The sequence below is a fragment of the Aquarana catesbeiana genome, linkage group LG04, assembly GCF_042186555.1.
Source record: "Aquarana catesbeiana isolate 2022-GZ linkage group LG04, ASM4218655v1, whole genome shotgun sequence".
NCBI classification, from domain to species: Eukaryota; Metazoa; Chordata; class Amphibia; order Anura; family Ranidae; genus Aquarana; species Aquarana catesbeiana.
Genome location: NC_133327.1, coordinates 625,285,851 through 625,303,830, shown reverse-complemented (window position 1 = coordinate 625,303,830; position 17,980 = coordinate 625,285,851). Strand labels below are relative to the sequence as shown.

Below are 17,980 nucleotides of genomic sequence, written 5' to 3'. Positions count from 1 at the left end.
AACAAATTATGCTCACAATCAGTGGCGGCCCGTGCATTGAGGGTGCCGCCACCCCCCCCCCCCCCTCCCTGTCGCCGCCTCCCTATCCATGTGCCCGGCCCCTTTCAGGACGCCAGATACATGGATTACTTTGGCAGGGGTGAGAAGGGGGTGGGTTTTTTTTGAAGCATGTGATTAGAGCCAGAGGCTCTAATCAGCTTCAAAAAAGGGTGAGCTCAGGGTGCAGAGAGTGCGCCCTGATCCCACCCAATTGTGTGACCATAGCGAATGAATTTTTCGCTATCTTCACACTACAGTACCTCCCCACCAATCAGGAGGCAGGTCAGGGAGACCTGTTTCCCGATTGGCCAAAGCACCAGGCAAACCTATTGGATGCCTAGTGGCGCTTTGGCAAGCGGAGGAAGCATGAGAGGAGCGAGCCCAGAGCGGGGGGGGGGGGGGGTTTATTGCCAGGGTAAGTGGCTGCATTTGACGGGCACAAGTGGCTGCATTTGAAGGGCACAAGTGGCTGCAATTGATGGGGGGGTTCAGTATTTTTCAGTTAGTTTGCACCCCCCAAAAATTTTGAGCACCAGCGCCACTGCTCACAATCCAAGGTTTTACTGTATATCCCTATAGAGGATCCACCAGAGGGCGCTTGCTAAGGTATCTCTCTTTACCTTGCATCCTTATCTGGATTCTCCATAGAGAGATATGGGATTTATCGCAGATTTATGACATCAGTCAAGCTCACTGCGTTACAGATGTGTTGGAGCTGCAAGTGGTGGGGGGTGTATGGTTGGATCGATAATTGTCACACTCCAGCCAGAAAAGGACAAATCAGATTTATGTGAAGTTGTTGGAATCAGTGAGCAACCATTTTACCTTCCATCCCAATACCTAAAGGGGCACGTTTTCATATTAAATCAATAATGCATTTTAATTATTCAATTTATCACCACCAGTGGGGATGTTCTTAAAGCTCTGGATGCCCACAAGTCTGTGGTTGAAGGGAATTAGTTTATGTATTACAGCTGAAAAGATTTACACAGACAAACCAACCATAACATACTAATTTTATAGTGACTTTTGTTAGGTGTTTTTTATATACAGAAAAAGTCTTTTACATGAAATGCAATACACTGGTCATTTTCTATATTCCTGATAAGGGTTATCATTATTTCTAGTAAAGATAGTTCTGTCTTTGAGCAAACAGGTATTTCAAAGACGATACACAGTCACTCGTTCTGTGTATGGAGTTCTCTTCATATGAGTGCAGCACAGAGCCACTGTGAAAAAAAAAAAAAAAATAAGTACAGTTATGTAAAATGAATGTATGGAGGTTTTGTATATACTGTATGTATAGGCCAAGGCTATAACAAATAAAAATTATATATACATGCATCCAGCAGGTGGCGCTTTAAAGGTAATCCAAAGCCAGAACTTTTTCCTAGCTCTGGATAAAAGTTTACGTTCCGTGCTGATTGGAGAGATCTGCTACACATTAAATCGATAGTAAACCGCTGAACCCCCCCCCCCCCCCCAAAAAAAACCCCTGCATGACAATAGCATAATGTGCTAGTATGCACCGCATACTAACACATTATGGAATACTTACCTTAGAACAAAGCCCCGCAGCGCGCCCGGTCACCGCTGACATGTTTTTTCTGCGTTTCGTCCGGGTTCGTGGGCTTCTGCGCTGCGAGTGGCCGGAGCCACGATGACGTCACTCCTGCACATGTGCACGGGAGTCCTCCGTTCCAGCAAGGAGCTCTGAAGTTCCGGCATGATCCACCAGACCTTCAGAGCGCATGCCCCGTTGACGTCAGCAGCTGCATGCAGAGTGAATATCTCCTAAACCTTGGAGGTTTAGGAGATATTCATTTTACCTACAGGTAAGCCTTATTATAGACTAACCTGTAGGTAAAAATGATCAAGCGGGGTATGTATACAAATGCTTTAAGTGGTGTCTTGCACCTCTGTAGAAAGACCACTGCTTCCACACAAAGAGCAAGGGTCCTTTTCAGCAGCATACTGGCAGGGGACAGGTAATTCTATTCAATCTGTGACTGTTTTCTAACTGTAGGCCTATGCTTAACTACAATAAAGGTGCAGTTGGGCTTTAAATGTTAATCTGTAAAACAATAATATTTAAATAGTAAAAAATAGCATTACAACTAATTATTACATTCCTTCTAAATGTTCTCCAAAATTTGATGATCCTACAAGTTGTGCATTTTATTATGGAGCCCATTACTCTAAAATGGAGAAAATTACCTCAGATAAGGACAAACTGATGCTTCCGTTCTTGTCTGCGTCCAATATGTCAAACATTTCTAAAGAGCAAAAAAAAAAAATGTATTTTACTGGTGGGTGTGCTGTATTGCTACAATTACTATTCAGACAGAAGATTAGAATTTGAAAGCTACCACTTGATTGGTTGCCATAGGAGGTGAGGTGAAATCTTTTAATGGGGGCACATATTTAAGAAGGAATGCTCCTCCCACACACACTTTGAAGTCACCATGACAGGAAGTCTAGAGGAATCTACCCAATGGACCAAAAAAAATGACAGGGGTTTGAATTTTTCTGTACTCTATCCAAAAGTAGAAAATGTGTTTACAGATACACTTTATGGCGTGTGTATTTAAAAAAACTGCTGAGCTATTTTGCACAGGTGCATAAACATTTGTTCTGTAAAAAAAACAAATGTTATTAGCCTAGTATCTCTCCAGATCAAATGTTTTTTATTCATACAGAAGAGAGTGAATCAGGAAAATACAGTGTCATGACCACTAGATAGAGGTGACAATCATATTAAATAATTAGTTACTTCCTATGATCATCAGCACCATCTAGTGGCCATTATGCAGTTTGAGTTTGATTTCCCCCACTCACACAGAATGAATGTACATGCTATTTCACAGGACAAATAGCTCTGCAATTTTTTATGAATACGCTAAGAATTTTTTTAAGTGTGTATATATAGGTGGATTAAATAGTGATTTTTAATAACTAATATACAGTAAAACCTTGGTTTAAAGAGTAACTTGGTTTGAGAACGTTTTGTAAGACAAGCAACATTTTATAAAAATTAGTTTTACTTGATATTCAAGCGATGTCTTGATATATGTCACAACTGAGTATAAAAGAGAAGAGAGGCGCCTCTAAGTGTAGCAATATGGTTACATTTAAAGTGGTTGTTAAGCCACTCTAACCTGTATACACCATCAGCACTGCCTCCTATTGTAGTATCCCCCTCTGTGTGTGATTTATAAAAATAAAATGCTGTAAATACCTTATTTCACTGCTGAGATTGCGATTGGCCAGCTTTCTCCTTTCTTCCTCTGAGAGATACAGCAGGCGGGGATGAGATTCCTCTGCTGATGTCAGTCTTGAGGGGAAGAGGAGAGGAGGAGAGTGCTAGCTGGTCATGTGATCGCAATCTCGGCTCTTAAATGAGGTATTTGCAGCATTTATATTTATAAATCACTCACAGAGGGGGACACTGCAATAGGAGGCAGTGCTGATGGTGTATACAGGTTAGTGTTATGAGAGCAGCAGGAGGGGGGAGGAGCAGCTCACACACAGACAAAGAGAGGAGGGGAGAGGAGGAAACAGGAGCAGAGAGGAGGGCAGATAGCAGGCTGCTGATGACAGAGGCACCTAAACTGACCACAGTGTTTGGTCTCAGCAGCCATGATACAGAGTGGTCAGTTTACAGAGGGGTGGGAAGAAACTGGCAGGATCAGCCAGGTTTTTTAGGTGTTACAAGAGGACCAAATGACACAGGACAAGAATTGTGTCATATAACATGCTTTAACCACTTGAGCCCCGGACCATTATGCTGCCTAAGGACCAGAGGTCTTTTTCCAATTTGGCACTGCGTCGCTTTAACTGCTAATTGCGCGGTCATGCAATGCTGTACCCAAACGAAATTTGCGTCCTTTTCTTCCCACAAATAGAGCTTTCTTTTGATGGTATTTGATCACCTCTGCGGTTTTTATTTTTTGCGCTATAAACGGAAAAAGACCGAAAATTTTGAAAAAAAATGATATTTTCTACTTTTTGTTATAAAAAAAATCCAATAAACTCAATTTTAGTCATACATTTAGGCCAAAATGTATTCGGCCACATGTCTTTGGTAAAAAAAATGTCAATAAGCGTATATTTATTGGTTTGCGCAAAAGTTATAGCGTCTACAAACTAGGGTACATTTTCTGGAATTTACACAGCTTTTAGTTTATGACTGCCTATGTCATTTCTTGAGGTGCTAAAATGGCAGGGCAGTACAAAACCCCCCCAAATGACCCCATTTTGGAAAGTAGACACCCCAAGGAAATTGCTGAGAGGCATGTTGAACCCATTGAATATTTATTTTTTTTGTCCCAAGTGATTGAATAATGACAAAAAAAAAAAAATATTTACAAAAAGTTGTCACTAAATGATATATTGCTCACACAGGCCATGGGCCTATGTGAAATTGCACCCCAAAATACATTCAGCTGCTTCTCCTGAGTACGGGGATACCACATGTGTGGGACTTTTTGGGAGCCTAGCCGCGTACGGGACCCCGAAAACCAATCACCGCCTTCAGGATTTCTAAGGGTGTAAATTTTTGATTTCACTCTTCACTGCCTATCACAGTTTCGGAGGCCATGGAATGCCCAGGTGGCACAAACCCCCCCCAAATGACCCCATTTTGGAAAGTCGACACCCCAAGCTATTTGCTGAGAGGCATATTGAGTCCATGGAATATTTTATATTTTGACACAAGTTGCGGGAAAGTGACACATTTTTTTTTTTTTTGTACAAAGTTGTCACTAAATGATATATTGCTCACACAGGCCATGGGCATATGTGGAATTGCACCCCAAAATACATTTAGCTGCTTCTCCTGAGTATGGTGATACCACATGTGTGGGACTTTTTGGGAGCCTAGCCGCGTACGGGGCCCCGAAAACCAATCACCGCCTTCAGCGTTTTTAAGGGTGTGAATTTTTGATTTTACTCTTCACTGCCTATCACCGTTTCGGAGGCCATGGAATGCCCAGGTGGCACAAAACCCCCCCAAATGACCCCATTTTGGAAAGTAGACACCCCAAGCTATTTGCTGAGAGGCATGGTGAGTATTTTGCAGCTCTCATTTGTTTTTGAAAATGAAGAAAGACAAGAAAAAACATTTTTTTTTTCTTTTTTCAATTTTCAAAACTTTGTGACAAAAAGTGAGGTCTGAAAAATACTCACTATACCTCTCAGCAAATAGCTTGGGGTGTCTACTTTACAAAATGGGGTCATTTGGGGGGGTTTTGTGCCACCTGGGCATTCCATGGCCTCCGAAACTGTGATAGGCAGTGAAGAGTGAAATCAAAAATTCACGCCCTTAGAAAGCCTGAAGGCGGTGCTTGGTTTTCGGGGTCCCGTGCGCGGCTAGGCTCCCAAAAAGTCTCACACATGTGGTATCCCCGTACTCAGGAGAAGCAGCAGAATGTATTTTGGGGTGTGATCTCACATATTCCCATGGCATGTTTGAGCAATATATCATTTAGTGACAACTTTGTGCAAAAAAAAAAAAAAATTTGTCTCTTTCCCGCAACTTGTGTCGCAATATAAAATATTCCATGTACTCGACATGCCTCTCAGCAAATAGCTTGGGGTGTCTACTTTCCAAAATGGGGTCATTTGGGGGGGTTTTGAACTGTCCTGGCATTTTATGCACAACATTTAGAAGCTTATGTCACACATCACCCACTCTTCTAACCACTTGAAGACAAAGCCCTTTCTGACACTTTTTGATTACATGAAAAAGTTTTTTTTTTTTTGGAAGAAAATTACTTTGAACCCCCAAACATTATATATTTTTTTAAAGCAAATGCCCTACAGATTAAAATGGTGGGTGTTTCATTTTTTTTTTTCACACAGTATTTGCGCAACGATTTTTCAAACGCATTTTTTGGGGAAAAAACACACTTTTTAAAATTTTAATGCACTAAAACACACTATATTGCCCAAATGTTTGATGAAATAAAAAAGATGATCTTAGGCCGAGTACATGGATACCAAACATGCTTTACAATTGCGCACAAACGTGCAGTGGCAACAAAATAAATACATTTTTAAAAGCCTTTAAAAGCCTTTACAGGTTACCACTTTAGATTTACAGAGGAGGTCTACTGCTAAAATTACTGCCCTCGATCTGACCTTCGCGGTGATACCTCACATGCATGGTGCAATTGCTGTTTACGTTTGACGACAGACCACCGCTTGCATTCGCCTTAGTGCAAGAGCAGGAGGCGACAGGGGTGCTTTTTTTTTTTTTTTTTTTTTTTTTATTATTTTTTTGCTTTTTTATCTTATTTTTAAACTGTTCCTTTCATTTTTTTTTTTTTTTTTTAATCGTTTTTATTGTTATCTCGGGGAATGTGAATATCCCCTATAATAGCAATAGGTAGTGACAGGTACTCTTTTTTGAAAAAATTGGGGTCTATTAGACCCTAGATCTCTCCTCTGCCCTCAAAGCATCTGACCACACTAAGATCGGTGTGATAAAATGCTTCCCCAATTTCCCAATGGCGCTATTTACATCCGGCGAAATCTAAGTCATAAAATGCTCGTAGCTTCCGGTTTCTTAGGCCATAGAGATGTTTGGAGCCACTCTGGTCTCTGATCAGCTCTATGGTCAGCTGGCTGAATCACCGGCTTCATTCTCAGGTTCCCTGTTGAGACAGGAGAGCCAGAGAAAAACACGGAAGACGGTGGGGGGGGGGGGCATTCCCTCCCACGGCTTGTAAAGGCAGTCTAGAGGCTAATTAGCCGCTAGGATTGCTTTTACATGAAAGCCGACCGCTGGCTGAAAAGAATGATACCAAGATGATACCTAAACCTGCAGGCATCATTCTGGTATAACCACTCAAAGTCGTGAATGGCGTACCTGAAGACAAAAAAATGGTTAACAATAAATTGCAGACCTGAAAAACAAACATGATAAAACATAATAACAATAAAACATTGCAGAATAGAATACAGTAAAAAAGGACAGAACAATAGAGAGAGAATAGAGAGAGAGAGAACAATAAAATGACAACTATTTTTTTTATTTTATATTTTTGTATGTGTTTTTTTTTTTGTTTACACTTTTCTTTGTAACTAACTTTTATAACTGTAACCGGTTCCAGGTTCGGGTCTCTCAAAATGTGATGGCATCTTGGGAGACCCTGTGAAAGTGTGCCTAGTCTGTGCAATGCTGTACCCTACGCTAATACTCAACTAGTGAATGGTAGCATTCAAAACATTCACCAATGCAAAGACCAGGATTGTCAGGACAGGAGGGACAATAATAGCGGGTGTCACGCCTATATCCGCGCTTGCTGCAGACACGACATCTTTTTTGGGGGGGTTCGTTGGGTAGGGGTACTCGGGAGGACATAAAAATGCCTCTCATGCAGCCAACTGCATTTGGTTGGGAATGTGAATGGGGGAAGTACGGGCGCTGCAGAAGTGGTGGGTTCCCAATTAGGATTGGCGAATGCAGCAGGAAGGGCACTATGGGCACGACGGGCCTGTGTTTGTCTTCTTGGTGGCAGCGGGACACTACTTGTGCTTGCCACCTCACCAGCTTGAACTGAACTTATGGGACTCGCCACGTCCCCAAGTGTTACTGCAGTGCTGGTTTGACTACGACCGGGGTGTACTAGGCCGCTGGTGCTTGCCAGTTCAATAAAAAGCTACCAAAAAAACTGTTAGCGATCGCAGGGATCAGGCCTGACTCTGCGAACGCTGCAGTTATGTGTTTAGTGTTTTGTAAGTGACAGTGATCGATCGATACTGCACTTGGGTGGGCTGGGCTGGGCCGGGCGGAGGGGCAAAACGCAGGTGCTAGCAGGTATCTGGGCTGATCCCGCTAACACTGCGTTTTTGGGAACCCTAAACTGCTGGGGACGCTAGTATAGATCTGATCGGATCAGATATTGATCCGTTCAGATACTATACCACTAAGGGAGGTGTACGGCGCGTGTGTGGGTGTTAGCGGTACTGGCGCTAACCTGACGCTGCCTGGGGCTGGTGCTTGCCAGTTCACCAAAATGCTACCAAAAAAACTGTTAGCGATCGCAGGGATCAGGCCTGACTCTGCGAACACTGCAGTTATGCGTTTAGTGCCTTGTAAGTGACAGTGATCGATCGATACTGCACTTGGGTGGGCTGGGCTGGGCCGGGCGGAGGGGCAAAACGCAGGTGCTAGCAGGTATCTGGGCTGATCCCGCTAACACTGCGTTTTTGGGAACCCTAAACTGCTGGGGACGCTAGTATAGATCTGATCGGACCAGATATTGATCCGTTCAGATACTATACCACTAAGGGAGGCGTATGCCGCGTGCGTGGGTGTTAGCGATACTGGCGCTAATCTGACGCTGCCTGGGGCGACGCATATCACCGCCGGGCGATCAGGGGGCTAAACCTTTATTCGGTAATAAACGGCGGGTTCCCTGACACTATAAAAAATAAACGAACTAACCAGCGTCACCCGTAACGGTTATACGGTGATCAGTGGTGAAAGGGTTAACTAGGGGGCAATCAAGGGGTTAAAACATTTATTAGATAGTATATGGGGGTCCCTGTCACTATAAAACGCTGACGGCGAACCTAAATATTTACCTCACTAACTAGCGTCACCAGCGACACTAATACAGCGATCAGAAAAATGATCGCTTAGTGACACTGGCGACAGGGGGTGATCAAGGGGTTAAAACTTTATTAGGGGGGTTAGGGGGGTATCCTAGACCTAAAGGGGGGTAATACTCACTGTCCCAACACTGTAGCTGTCACAAACTGACACCAATGCAGTAATCAGAAAAAAAAAAAAAAAACTAACTGCTGGTGTCAGTTTGTGACGGGGGGGGGGGATCGGGGTGTTTTGTGTGCCTGGCATGTTCTACTGTGTGTGTAGTGTTGTGCACTCACAGTGAAGTCTTCTCTCCTCGGCGCTGCAACGGAAAATACCGAGCCGAGGAGAGATGACATCATTTCCTTTGCTGCTGTTTAGCATACAGCAGCAAAGGAAGTGATCTGATTGGCCGGCGGCGATCGCGAGGGGGGGCCACGAACGGATGGCCTCCCCCTCACCTCCGATCGCCGGGGGACATAACAGGACCGCCCACCCGCGGGAGGCAAATCACGTATATGTACGTGATTTTGCCTGCCCGTGCCGCCTTGCCGACGTACATCGGCGTGAGGCGGTCCTTAAGTGGTTAAAGGAGCAGGATCCATTTTTGGGGGGTTAACAAAGGCTTTAATGAAAGTACAACATTTAGCAACTCACATGGTTGATGATTAAAAACAGACACATCTAAGTATGCAGGCATCTGGGGTAAAGCTGTCTACATAGACCATCCTCTGCACTGCCACCAATGTCATCCCTTCCATGCTGCACTCCACGAGTGCTTCAAGCCTCGCTTTCAGTTCGCTCTACTGCGGTGGTAGCCGGCAGTGCGGAGGATGGTCTATGTGGATTTCTTTACCCCGGATGCCTGCATACTTAGACGTGCCCGTTTTAATCATCAACCATGTGAGTTGCTAAATGTTGCACCTTCATTAAATGTAACCATATTACTACACTTAGGGTCGGTTCACACTGGGGCGACTTGGGATCCGACTTGTACGCCCTCAAGTCGCCCCAAGTCGCCCCAAGTCGCTTTGTATTTAGATTAACATGGTAGGCAATGGGAGCGTCTTAATTGACACTACTGAAGTCGCTCCGACTTCAGAAAAGGTTCCTGTACTACTTCTATCCGACTTGTAGGCGACTTGTACCCATTCAACTCAATGTAAGTCGCCTGCAAGTCGGATCTCTCTGTAAAGTCAAGCGACTTTGCAGAGAAAACCCCTCCCTCCCCCCCTCCCTCCCAGAGAGGTGATTGGCCACAGGCAAAGTCGCCTGTCATGGAGGCGACTTCAAGTCGCCTCGTAATTTGCCGAAGTCGCGCTGAAGTCGCGCTAAAGTCGCGCTGAAGCCGCGTTGAAGTCGCGGTACAAAGTCGCGCTAAAGTCGTGTTGCCCATGTGTGAACCGACCCTTAGAGGCGCCTCTCTTTTCTTTTCTACACTGTAGCTCCTGCTGGATTTTGCTTTAATCCCCTTGTGGAGGCTGCCATTTGTGGATGCACATTTAATGGTTACACAATCACATTGCTATAATCTTTTTATATGGACTATAAACTGAAGGATTTATGAATAAATGGTTGTGGAACGAATCATCTGAGTTTTCATTATTTCTTATGCGGAAATTCGCTTTGATATACAAGTGCTTCGGGTTACAAGCATGTTTTCGGAACAAATTATACTCGCAATCCAAGGTTTTACAGTATTAAGAAGTGTTTTGGACTGGACTTTTATTCCGGCACCTCATCCCCAACAAACTACTTTATACCACAAAAGAATGTTTTATATTTACAAGAGACTTTTAAGGTGCAAAATTAATATACAGAAACATAAATCATTTCATACAAGGATATTTTATTCAACCCAAATCACATAGAGCATTTTAAGGTCATACAAATGTATCATGTAGCCTTAGATAAGTCCTGGAAGCCCAGAACCCTCACTTATACCCCATGATCTTTGGATGGAAATTTGTTTTTGTTTTTTTTGGTTCATGGCATGTTTGGTCGTTTTTTTTTATATTATTAATTTTAATATATATATATATATATATATATATCTATCACCTCTGCGGTTTTTATATTTTGCGCTAAAAAAAAGAGCGAAAACTTTTTGCTCTAATAAATATCCCCAAAAAATATATTTAAAAAAAAACAAATTTCTTTCTCAGTTTAGGCCGATATGTATTCTTCTACATATTTAAAAATCTCAATAAACATATATTGATTGGTTTGCGCAAAAGTTATAGTTTCTAAAAAATAGGGGATAGATTTATGGTATTTTTATTATTATTTTTTTTTTTATTAGTAATGGCGGTGATCTGTGATTTTTATCGTGACTGTGACATTATGGCAGACACATCGGACACTTGACACTAATTTGGGACCATTGTCATTTACAGCAATCAGTGCTATAAAAATGCACTGATTACTGTGTAAATGACACTGGCAGGGAAGGGGTTAAACACTAGGGGGCGATCAAGGGGTTATGTGTGTCCTAGGGAGTGACAGAGATCACTGCTCCTGTTGACAGGGAGCAGTAGATCCCTGTCATGTTGCTAGGCAGAACGGGGAAATGCTTGTTTACATAGGCATCCCCCCGTTCTGCAGCTCCGTGTCACAATCGCGGGCCCCCAGCACACATCGAGTCCGCAGGACTCGCGGGCACGCTCATGGAGTACGCGTCAGGCGCGTGCGCCCACAATGCCACATCTTAAAGGGGACGTACAGGTACGCCCATTTGCGCAGCCGTGCCATTGTGCTGACGTACATTGTCGTGCGCTGGTCGGCAAGCGGTTAAATGATAGAGACAGAATATCAACCAAAAATCCAGAAAAAACACATGATACAAATGTTTTTAAAGTGAGTTGCAGTTCAGTGAGTAAAATAAGTATTTGATCCCCAAGCAAAACATGACTTAGTACTTGATGGAGAAACCCTTGTTGGCAAGCACAGAGGGAAGCCGTTTCTTGTAGTTGGTGACCAGGTTTGCACACATCTCAGAAGGGATTTTGGTCCACTCTTCTTTACTCGAAGTTTCGGCTCCTTCCATAAATTTTCTATAGGATTAAGGTCTGGAGACTGACTAGGCCACTCCAGGACCCTAATGTGCCTCTTCTTTAGCCACTCCTTTGTTGCCTTGGCGGTATGTTTTGGGTCATTGTCATACTGGAAGACTCATCCATGACCCATCTTCAATGTTCTGGCTGTGGGAAGAAGGTTCTCATCCAAGATTTTACAATACACTGCCCCGTCCATTGGCCCCTCGATGCGGCAAAGTCGGCCTGTACCTTTAACAGAGAAACAGTCCTAAAGCATCATGTTTCCACCTTCGTGCTTGACTGTAGGGATGGTGTTCTTAGGGTCATAATCAGCATTTTTCTTCCTCCAAACACGGCGAGTTGAGTTAATGCTCAATTTTGATCTCATTTGACAACAACACTTTCTCCCAATTCTTCTCTGAATCATTTAGATATTAATTGGCAAACTTCAGACGGGCCTGTACATGTGACTTCTTGAGGAGAGGGATCTTGTAGGCATTGCAGGATTTCAATCCATGGTGGCGTATTGTGAGACCAATGGTTTGTTAGGTCCCAACTGCCTTGAGATCATTCATAAGCACCTCCTGTGTAGTTCTGGGCTGATCCCTCACTTTTCTCATGATCATCCTTACCCCATGAGGCGAAATCCTGCAAGGAACTCCAGACCGAGGGAGATTGATTGTTATTTTGGTTGATATTCTGGCTCTATCATTTAAAATACACCTATGATAAAAATCGGAGACCCGTAATTTCCTTGTAAGTGGGCAAATTTACAAAATCTGCAGGGGATCAATATAAATATATAATTTTTATATATATATATATATATATATATATATATATATATATCAAATTGAATGATGCGGGAGACGGGGGCGGGGACTGCTGTCTGTGTCAATGAACGCATCAGCAGGAGCCGGGAGCGCACCTACACTGGTGCCCCGGGGGAGAGCGGCTCTCCAACGGGGCACTCGAGAGGAGGAGTCAGGAGCGCCGCTGGGGGACCCCAGAAGAGGAGGATTGGGGCGACTCTGTGCATTATATATATATAATGTTTTGCAAAACTCTTTATGTGATGTGACCTTAAAAGTTCCTTGCATATATAAAAAAAATATTTTGTGTCTTTAATATCTGCCAGGAGTTCAGTTTAAAATATATTTTCACCTACATGACCATGTTTATCTCCATATATGAATGCATGTACCTCTCCATAGATCAGTGTAGTTTTATTTTCCTTTATACACAACAAGGATGACAGGGGGCAGTATTGAGCAGCTTCCACCACTTACTGAATAAAGTCTCCAAGCGAATCAAACATGCTATAAAATCTTCAAAATTAATGGACAGATCGCTGGAGACGTATCGCTGTACAATGATCTCCTGAATCCTGGTATTGAGGTTAAAACCTGCAAATAAAATAGAATTCATGTAACTGCTGAAAATAAAATTTAAATCCCCTCTTGTAGGGGTCATCAATACATAACATACAATAATATTCTCAGGTTCCCATCACAGTGTACAGATGACTTCCGCTAAGTTAACTACTGATAATTGCTGTGATCATCCTACATTGGGCCTCACACATTGCAACAAAGCAAAATACTTCCAGGACTGAAATCTCACTTCTAAATGACATATGCAAGATGCTGTAGCGATGTATGTAGCCACCATACATGTTGCAATCTGACTATACAATCTTTCTACAATCAACTTTAAATTTACCAAAATGACATAATAGGAGCACCCTAATCTAACCAATCATTTTGTGTCCAATCAGGCAGGCCCTTGCACTACATCGTTTTTGGTAAATATAATGTTGATTGTACAATCAGACAAAAATGTGTGGTGAGCTTTACAGGTCACCTCCCCACCTTCAGCCTGTGATTGGACAGTGAAAGGAGAAGCAGCAGACTGATGAGCACATCTCTGTCACTCTGCTCTCTCCTCCTATCAGCACATTCCTTGTCAGCACATGAGCACTGAAGCAGAATTTACTGGCTCCTTGTGCTGCTTCTCCCTCTCCCAGTATGAGCTCTGCTGTACAAGGACTGCAAGGGGCTGATGGATACCAAGTTAAATTTAGGCACCTTCATCAGATCATCCCTTGCAGCTATTACCTTTTGTACCACCTCCCCCTTCATTTCGATTGTAAGCTCCATGAACAGGGCCCTCCTATTCCTTCTGTACTGTAATTGTACCGTCCCTCTTTATATTGTAAAGCGCCGAGCAAAATGTTGGTGCTATATAAATCCCGTATAATAAAAATAATAATAATAGCATTTAAAAATACAATTGATGATGTATTAACTACTTCCTGGCCAGCCTTGCCATTCCTTCTACTGAGCTATAATGCCTGGGGGGGGGCTTCTTATGTGGCCACTGTGATTGGCTGTCACAGTGATCACATGATTGGGAGCTGGTCCCGTTTCTCCAGTTTGGTCTCTATGCTGGGAGTGCACAGTGAGCGGACTCTCAGCACAGAAACCTCTGCCACCCATAGACACATATCTGTGGCATGTGGGTGTTAAAGCCCACCTTCTTTGCCGCTGCACCTCTGTATTATGTGGAGCGCCTATTACAGCAATAGGCGCCCTCCTCATCTGATGAAGCTACACTGGTCAGTACAGAATATTAGGAGTTCACTCACCTGCTGTCTGCAAGGCGTTTCTCATTTCATGGGCATCGATGGATCCGGAGTGATTGGCGTCCACTTCCAGGAAGATTTTCTGTAAAGGGAATCATAAAGAAGAACAAATAGTAATTACTGCTAGTAACGTGGGCAGTCCTGAATGTGAACTCTAGGCAGTCCAAGGCTATGCACTTAAAGGGGTTATAAACCCTCAGGGTTTTTCACGTTAAGATTTTACAATACCGATGCCTCCTGTGCTGCAGCAGCCCCCCAGAGCCCTCCTTTTACTTACCTGAGCCCGATTGCTCTAGTGATGGGGACGCGCACACCCGCTCCAGCCGGTGTCTTGGGTCCTCATTGGATAGATTGATAGCAATGGGAGCCATTGGCTCCCGCTGCTGTCAATCAAATCCAATGATGTGGGGGCCAGGTCCTGCTGTCTGTGTCAATGGACACAGCAGCAGGACATGGTAGTGTGCTCACACGGGTGCCCCGAGGGAGAGCGGTTCTCCAACGGGGCACTCGAAAAGAGGAGGAGCGCCGCTGGGGGACCCCAGAAGAAGAGGATTGGGGCCACTCAGGAGGTAAGTATGTCATGTTTGTTTAAAAAAACAAACAAAAAAAAAAGAAAAAACGAACCTTTACATATCCTTTAACGATTTTGCACAGGGCAACCCCGATCCTCCTTTTCTGGGGTGCCCCCACAGAGAGCCATGGTCCCGCTGCTGCATCCATTGACACAGACAGCAGGACCACCTCCCACTCTCGTGTCACTGGATTTGATTGACAGCAGCGGGAGCCAATGGCTCCCGCTGCTATCAATCTATCCAATGAGGACAGAGACAGCGGCTGGAGCTGCTTGGCTCGAGCTTGTCGCTGGAATGAACGGGTTCAGATAAGAAAAAGGGGGAGGGGGGCTCTGGGGGGCAGCTGCAGCACAGAAGGTTTGAAAGACCTGGAGACTTTACAACCCCTTTAATGTCACTAACCAGGAGCATGATGCGTTGTGCTGCTACACAATCATTGGTACGCCCAGACTATTGCATTAGGGTGTGCACCCTTGAGCACAAACACACATGCGTGTATATTAGCAGCGCAGTGGAGGGTGTCCGTAGAGCTAGGATTTATGTCAGTACGGCGGTGGACGGTATCAGTAGTTTTATTATTCTTTAAAATGTAAAACTTTTTTTTTTTTTTTTTTATTTATTTTTTTACAATACTATTTTTTTTTTTTTTTACTTTTTTTTTTTTTTAGAAACCCCGTTATGTGGCTTTGGTGAAATATCAAGGGTCTAAACAGCCCCCTGATGTCTCACTTTTGAGACAAAGAAAGAAACTGAGGACAGAAATTCCCCAGACCCTTTCTCTGCAGCTTGTAATAAACATAGTTTACTATGCTTCAGTTAAGAATGAAGACAGGGGTGTGGCCAAGAGCGGCATGTGAGAGGACGTGTCTCACAGAGCTCCCGTCCTAGATCCTGCATTGATCCTGCTCCCAGCCTGTGAAACCGTAGGATTTCGGTCCTCAACCCTGCCAGACCCACCTCTGACACTCCCGGTTCTGCCACCAGACACTTTGGACGCCATGCAGACCCGCAAACAGACGGAGACCAGGGGACTGTTCAAATTCCAACATGGCGCCACAGCTTCCTTATCCAGGTGCTCACGTGGAGCTGACAAGCTGAAGGACGCAGGTAAGCTTCCTGAAACTCCCAAGACAAACGAGAAGGACCCCCCAGGGACATGTATTACACACAAAAACTTTCTGGGCTTATGGGGCAGAGAGGGGAGGAAGACATGGAGGCCATCCCTGCTATATTACATGCAGCACTGGCGGGAGAGCAGCTCTCACAGGCCCCCTCTGCCACTAGTGATTCAGCTCTCCCTGAGATTGAGGATGGGGGAGATGAGGAGACCACACCCCCCACCCTGGCAGACATTCTCAGAGCGGGAAATACCTGCACAGCCTCTGTGCATACTCTGCGAGAGCAGTTTGGCAGTATGAAGGAGGAAGTGGGCTCTATCCGTTATGATATGCAGAAGGTTAGAGAGCGCACCACTGCTGTAGAGGGTCGCATTAGCGACATAGAAGACAAAATGGCCCCCCTAATCAGAGACATTCAGATCACAGCAAGACTTGCTAGGGCAAACGAGCTCAAGTCAGATGATATTGAGAACTGTCTGAGGAGGAACAATGTGTGGATTGTGGGGCTCCCGGGGAAGACGGAGGGCAAGGACCCCACAGAATTAGTGGAAAAATGGCTGCTCAAGGTCCTTGGGAGGGAGGTGTTCACCTTGTTGAACTCGGTGGAGCAGGCGCACAGAGTGCCACCCAGGCCTCTTCCGCAAGGCCATCCGCCTCGCACCCTCTTACCCAGGCTCCTATAACTATAAAGACAAGGAAATTATACTTCGCCAAGCAAGGGAACGGCTGTCAGAAACCATGAAATCTGACCGATACAGAAGTACAGTTAAATAATCACACTTGTCTAATAATAAAAGTAAAAAGAACAAACGTAGTCAAAACATAGCCAAAGTACAGTAACCGGAACGGACAGTCAGCCAAGCCAGAAGTCAGGGATCAAAGTAGTGGAAAAGCAAGCAGGATACAGAGCCAGAGGGGATGTCAGCATAGCCAGTCTTTAAACAAGAACGCAGGAGATGTTTCTTGTGATGTTAACCTAGGTGAAGGCAGAGCTCCTCTGGACTGAACGGCATAAGTAGGCAGGACTGACAAGCAGGATATCAACAACAGCTGAGTAACTGTGGAGAGAGAGGGGAGCTGGCACTTAGCCGACAGCTGAGCTGCCAGCTCAGAGAAGGAAGGGCTGAGCCTCGCCCTGACAAGGGCGCAATATACAGTTTAACAGTGCACGCATCTCTTTCTAACTTGACTACTCTGCAGAAGTACAGCACCGCAGAGAGAGATTTGTTGATGTTAAAAAGAGGGTTCAACAACTCCAAGCTCCATATGCCATGCTGTTCCCGGCACTACTCCGCATTACGGTCAGAGGCCAAGCACACTTTTTGAATCCGCGGCAGACACATCTACATGGGATGTAGGAAACATGTCATTCACCAGACCAGGAGGGCTGCGGCGAAGGGAAACTGACATCCTGTTCCACTGTTCCCGGAGGTGGGGTGAGCAAAGAGGAGGCTACCTTTAGCCTATTTTTCTTCAGGACACCAGCAGTTTGGCTGGGAGACAAAACGGTTTTCTCCCCTCAGCGTTGTCAGCAATGTGAATTTTACAAAATCTATAAGTTTACCAGGAAAGACCTAAGGTAATTGATTCCCCTTGAGTTTTGCCAGTTGGACTGCTCAAAGCAAACCTATGTGCTTGGTTTGTTTACTTTCAGTTATCGACCGACCGAGTCGGAAATCGCTGGCTAGCGAATTTTTTTTTAGGTCACACAGTGATGGTGACTCTACTGTTCTTAGTTCACTAATTTTCTTCACAGTTCAACCAAGGATGCCGCTATGATTCCAGAACTTTTGACCTCACTTCTAAGCACTGCGCATTCACTGTAGAATTGTGCCTTGACACTTACCCAATGCCCTGTGACTGACATGCTGCTGTACACCCAAGTATATTATGCTCGGCTGAGCAGGAACATGCATTATCCCGGGCACGAAAGGCCTGGGGCTCTTTTTACCCTATCGCAAATACTTTATTAC

At 44.4% G+C, this 17,980-nt stretch overlaps 1 protein-coding gene across 1 annotated transcript in view; it reads right to left on the bottom strand.

Annotated features, from left to right (window-relative positions):
- Nucleotides 1-1,040: 1,040 nt before the first annotated feature.
- LOC141140831 (calpain-8-like) overlaps nucleotides 1,041-17,980 on the bottom strand; it is an 85,833-nt gene continuing 68,893 nt past the window's right edge. Inside the window, exons 18-21 of the mRNA XM_073628338.1 lie at nucleotides 14,321-14,399; nucleotides 12,963-13,079; nucleotides 2,257-2,315; nucleotides 1,041-1,268 (exon numbers count right to left, since the gene is read on the bottom strand). Of these exons, the coding sequence (XP_073484439.1) occupies nucleotides 1,245-1,268; nucleotides 2,257-2,315; nucleotides 12,963-13,079; nucleotides 14,321-14,399 (279 nt within the window). The 3' untranslated portion in view covers nucleotides 1,041-1,244. The remainder of the gene's footprint in view (nucleotides 1,269-2,256; nucleotides 2,316-12,962; nucleotides 13,080-14,320; nucleotides 14,400-17,980) is intronic.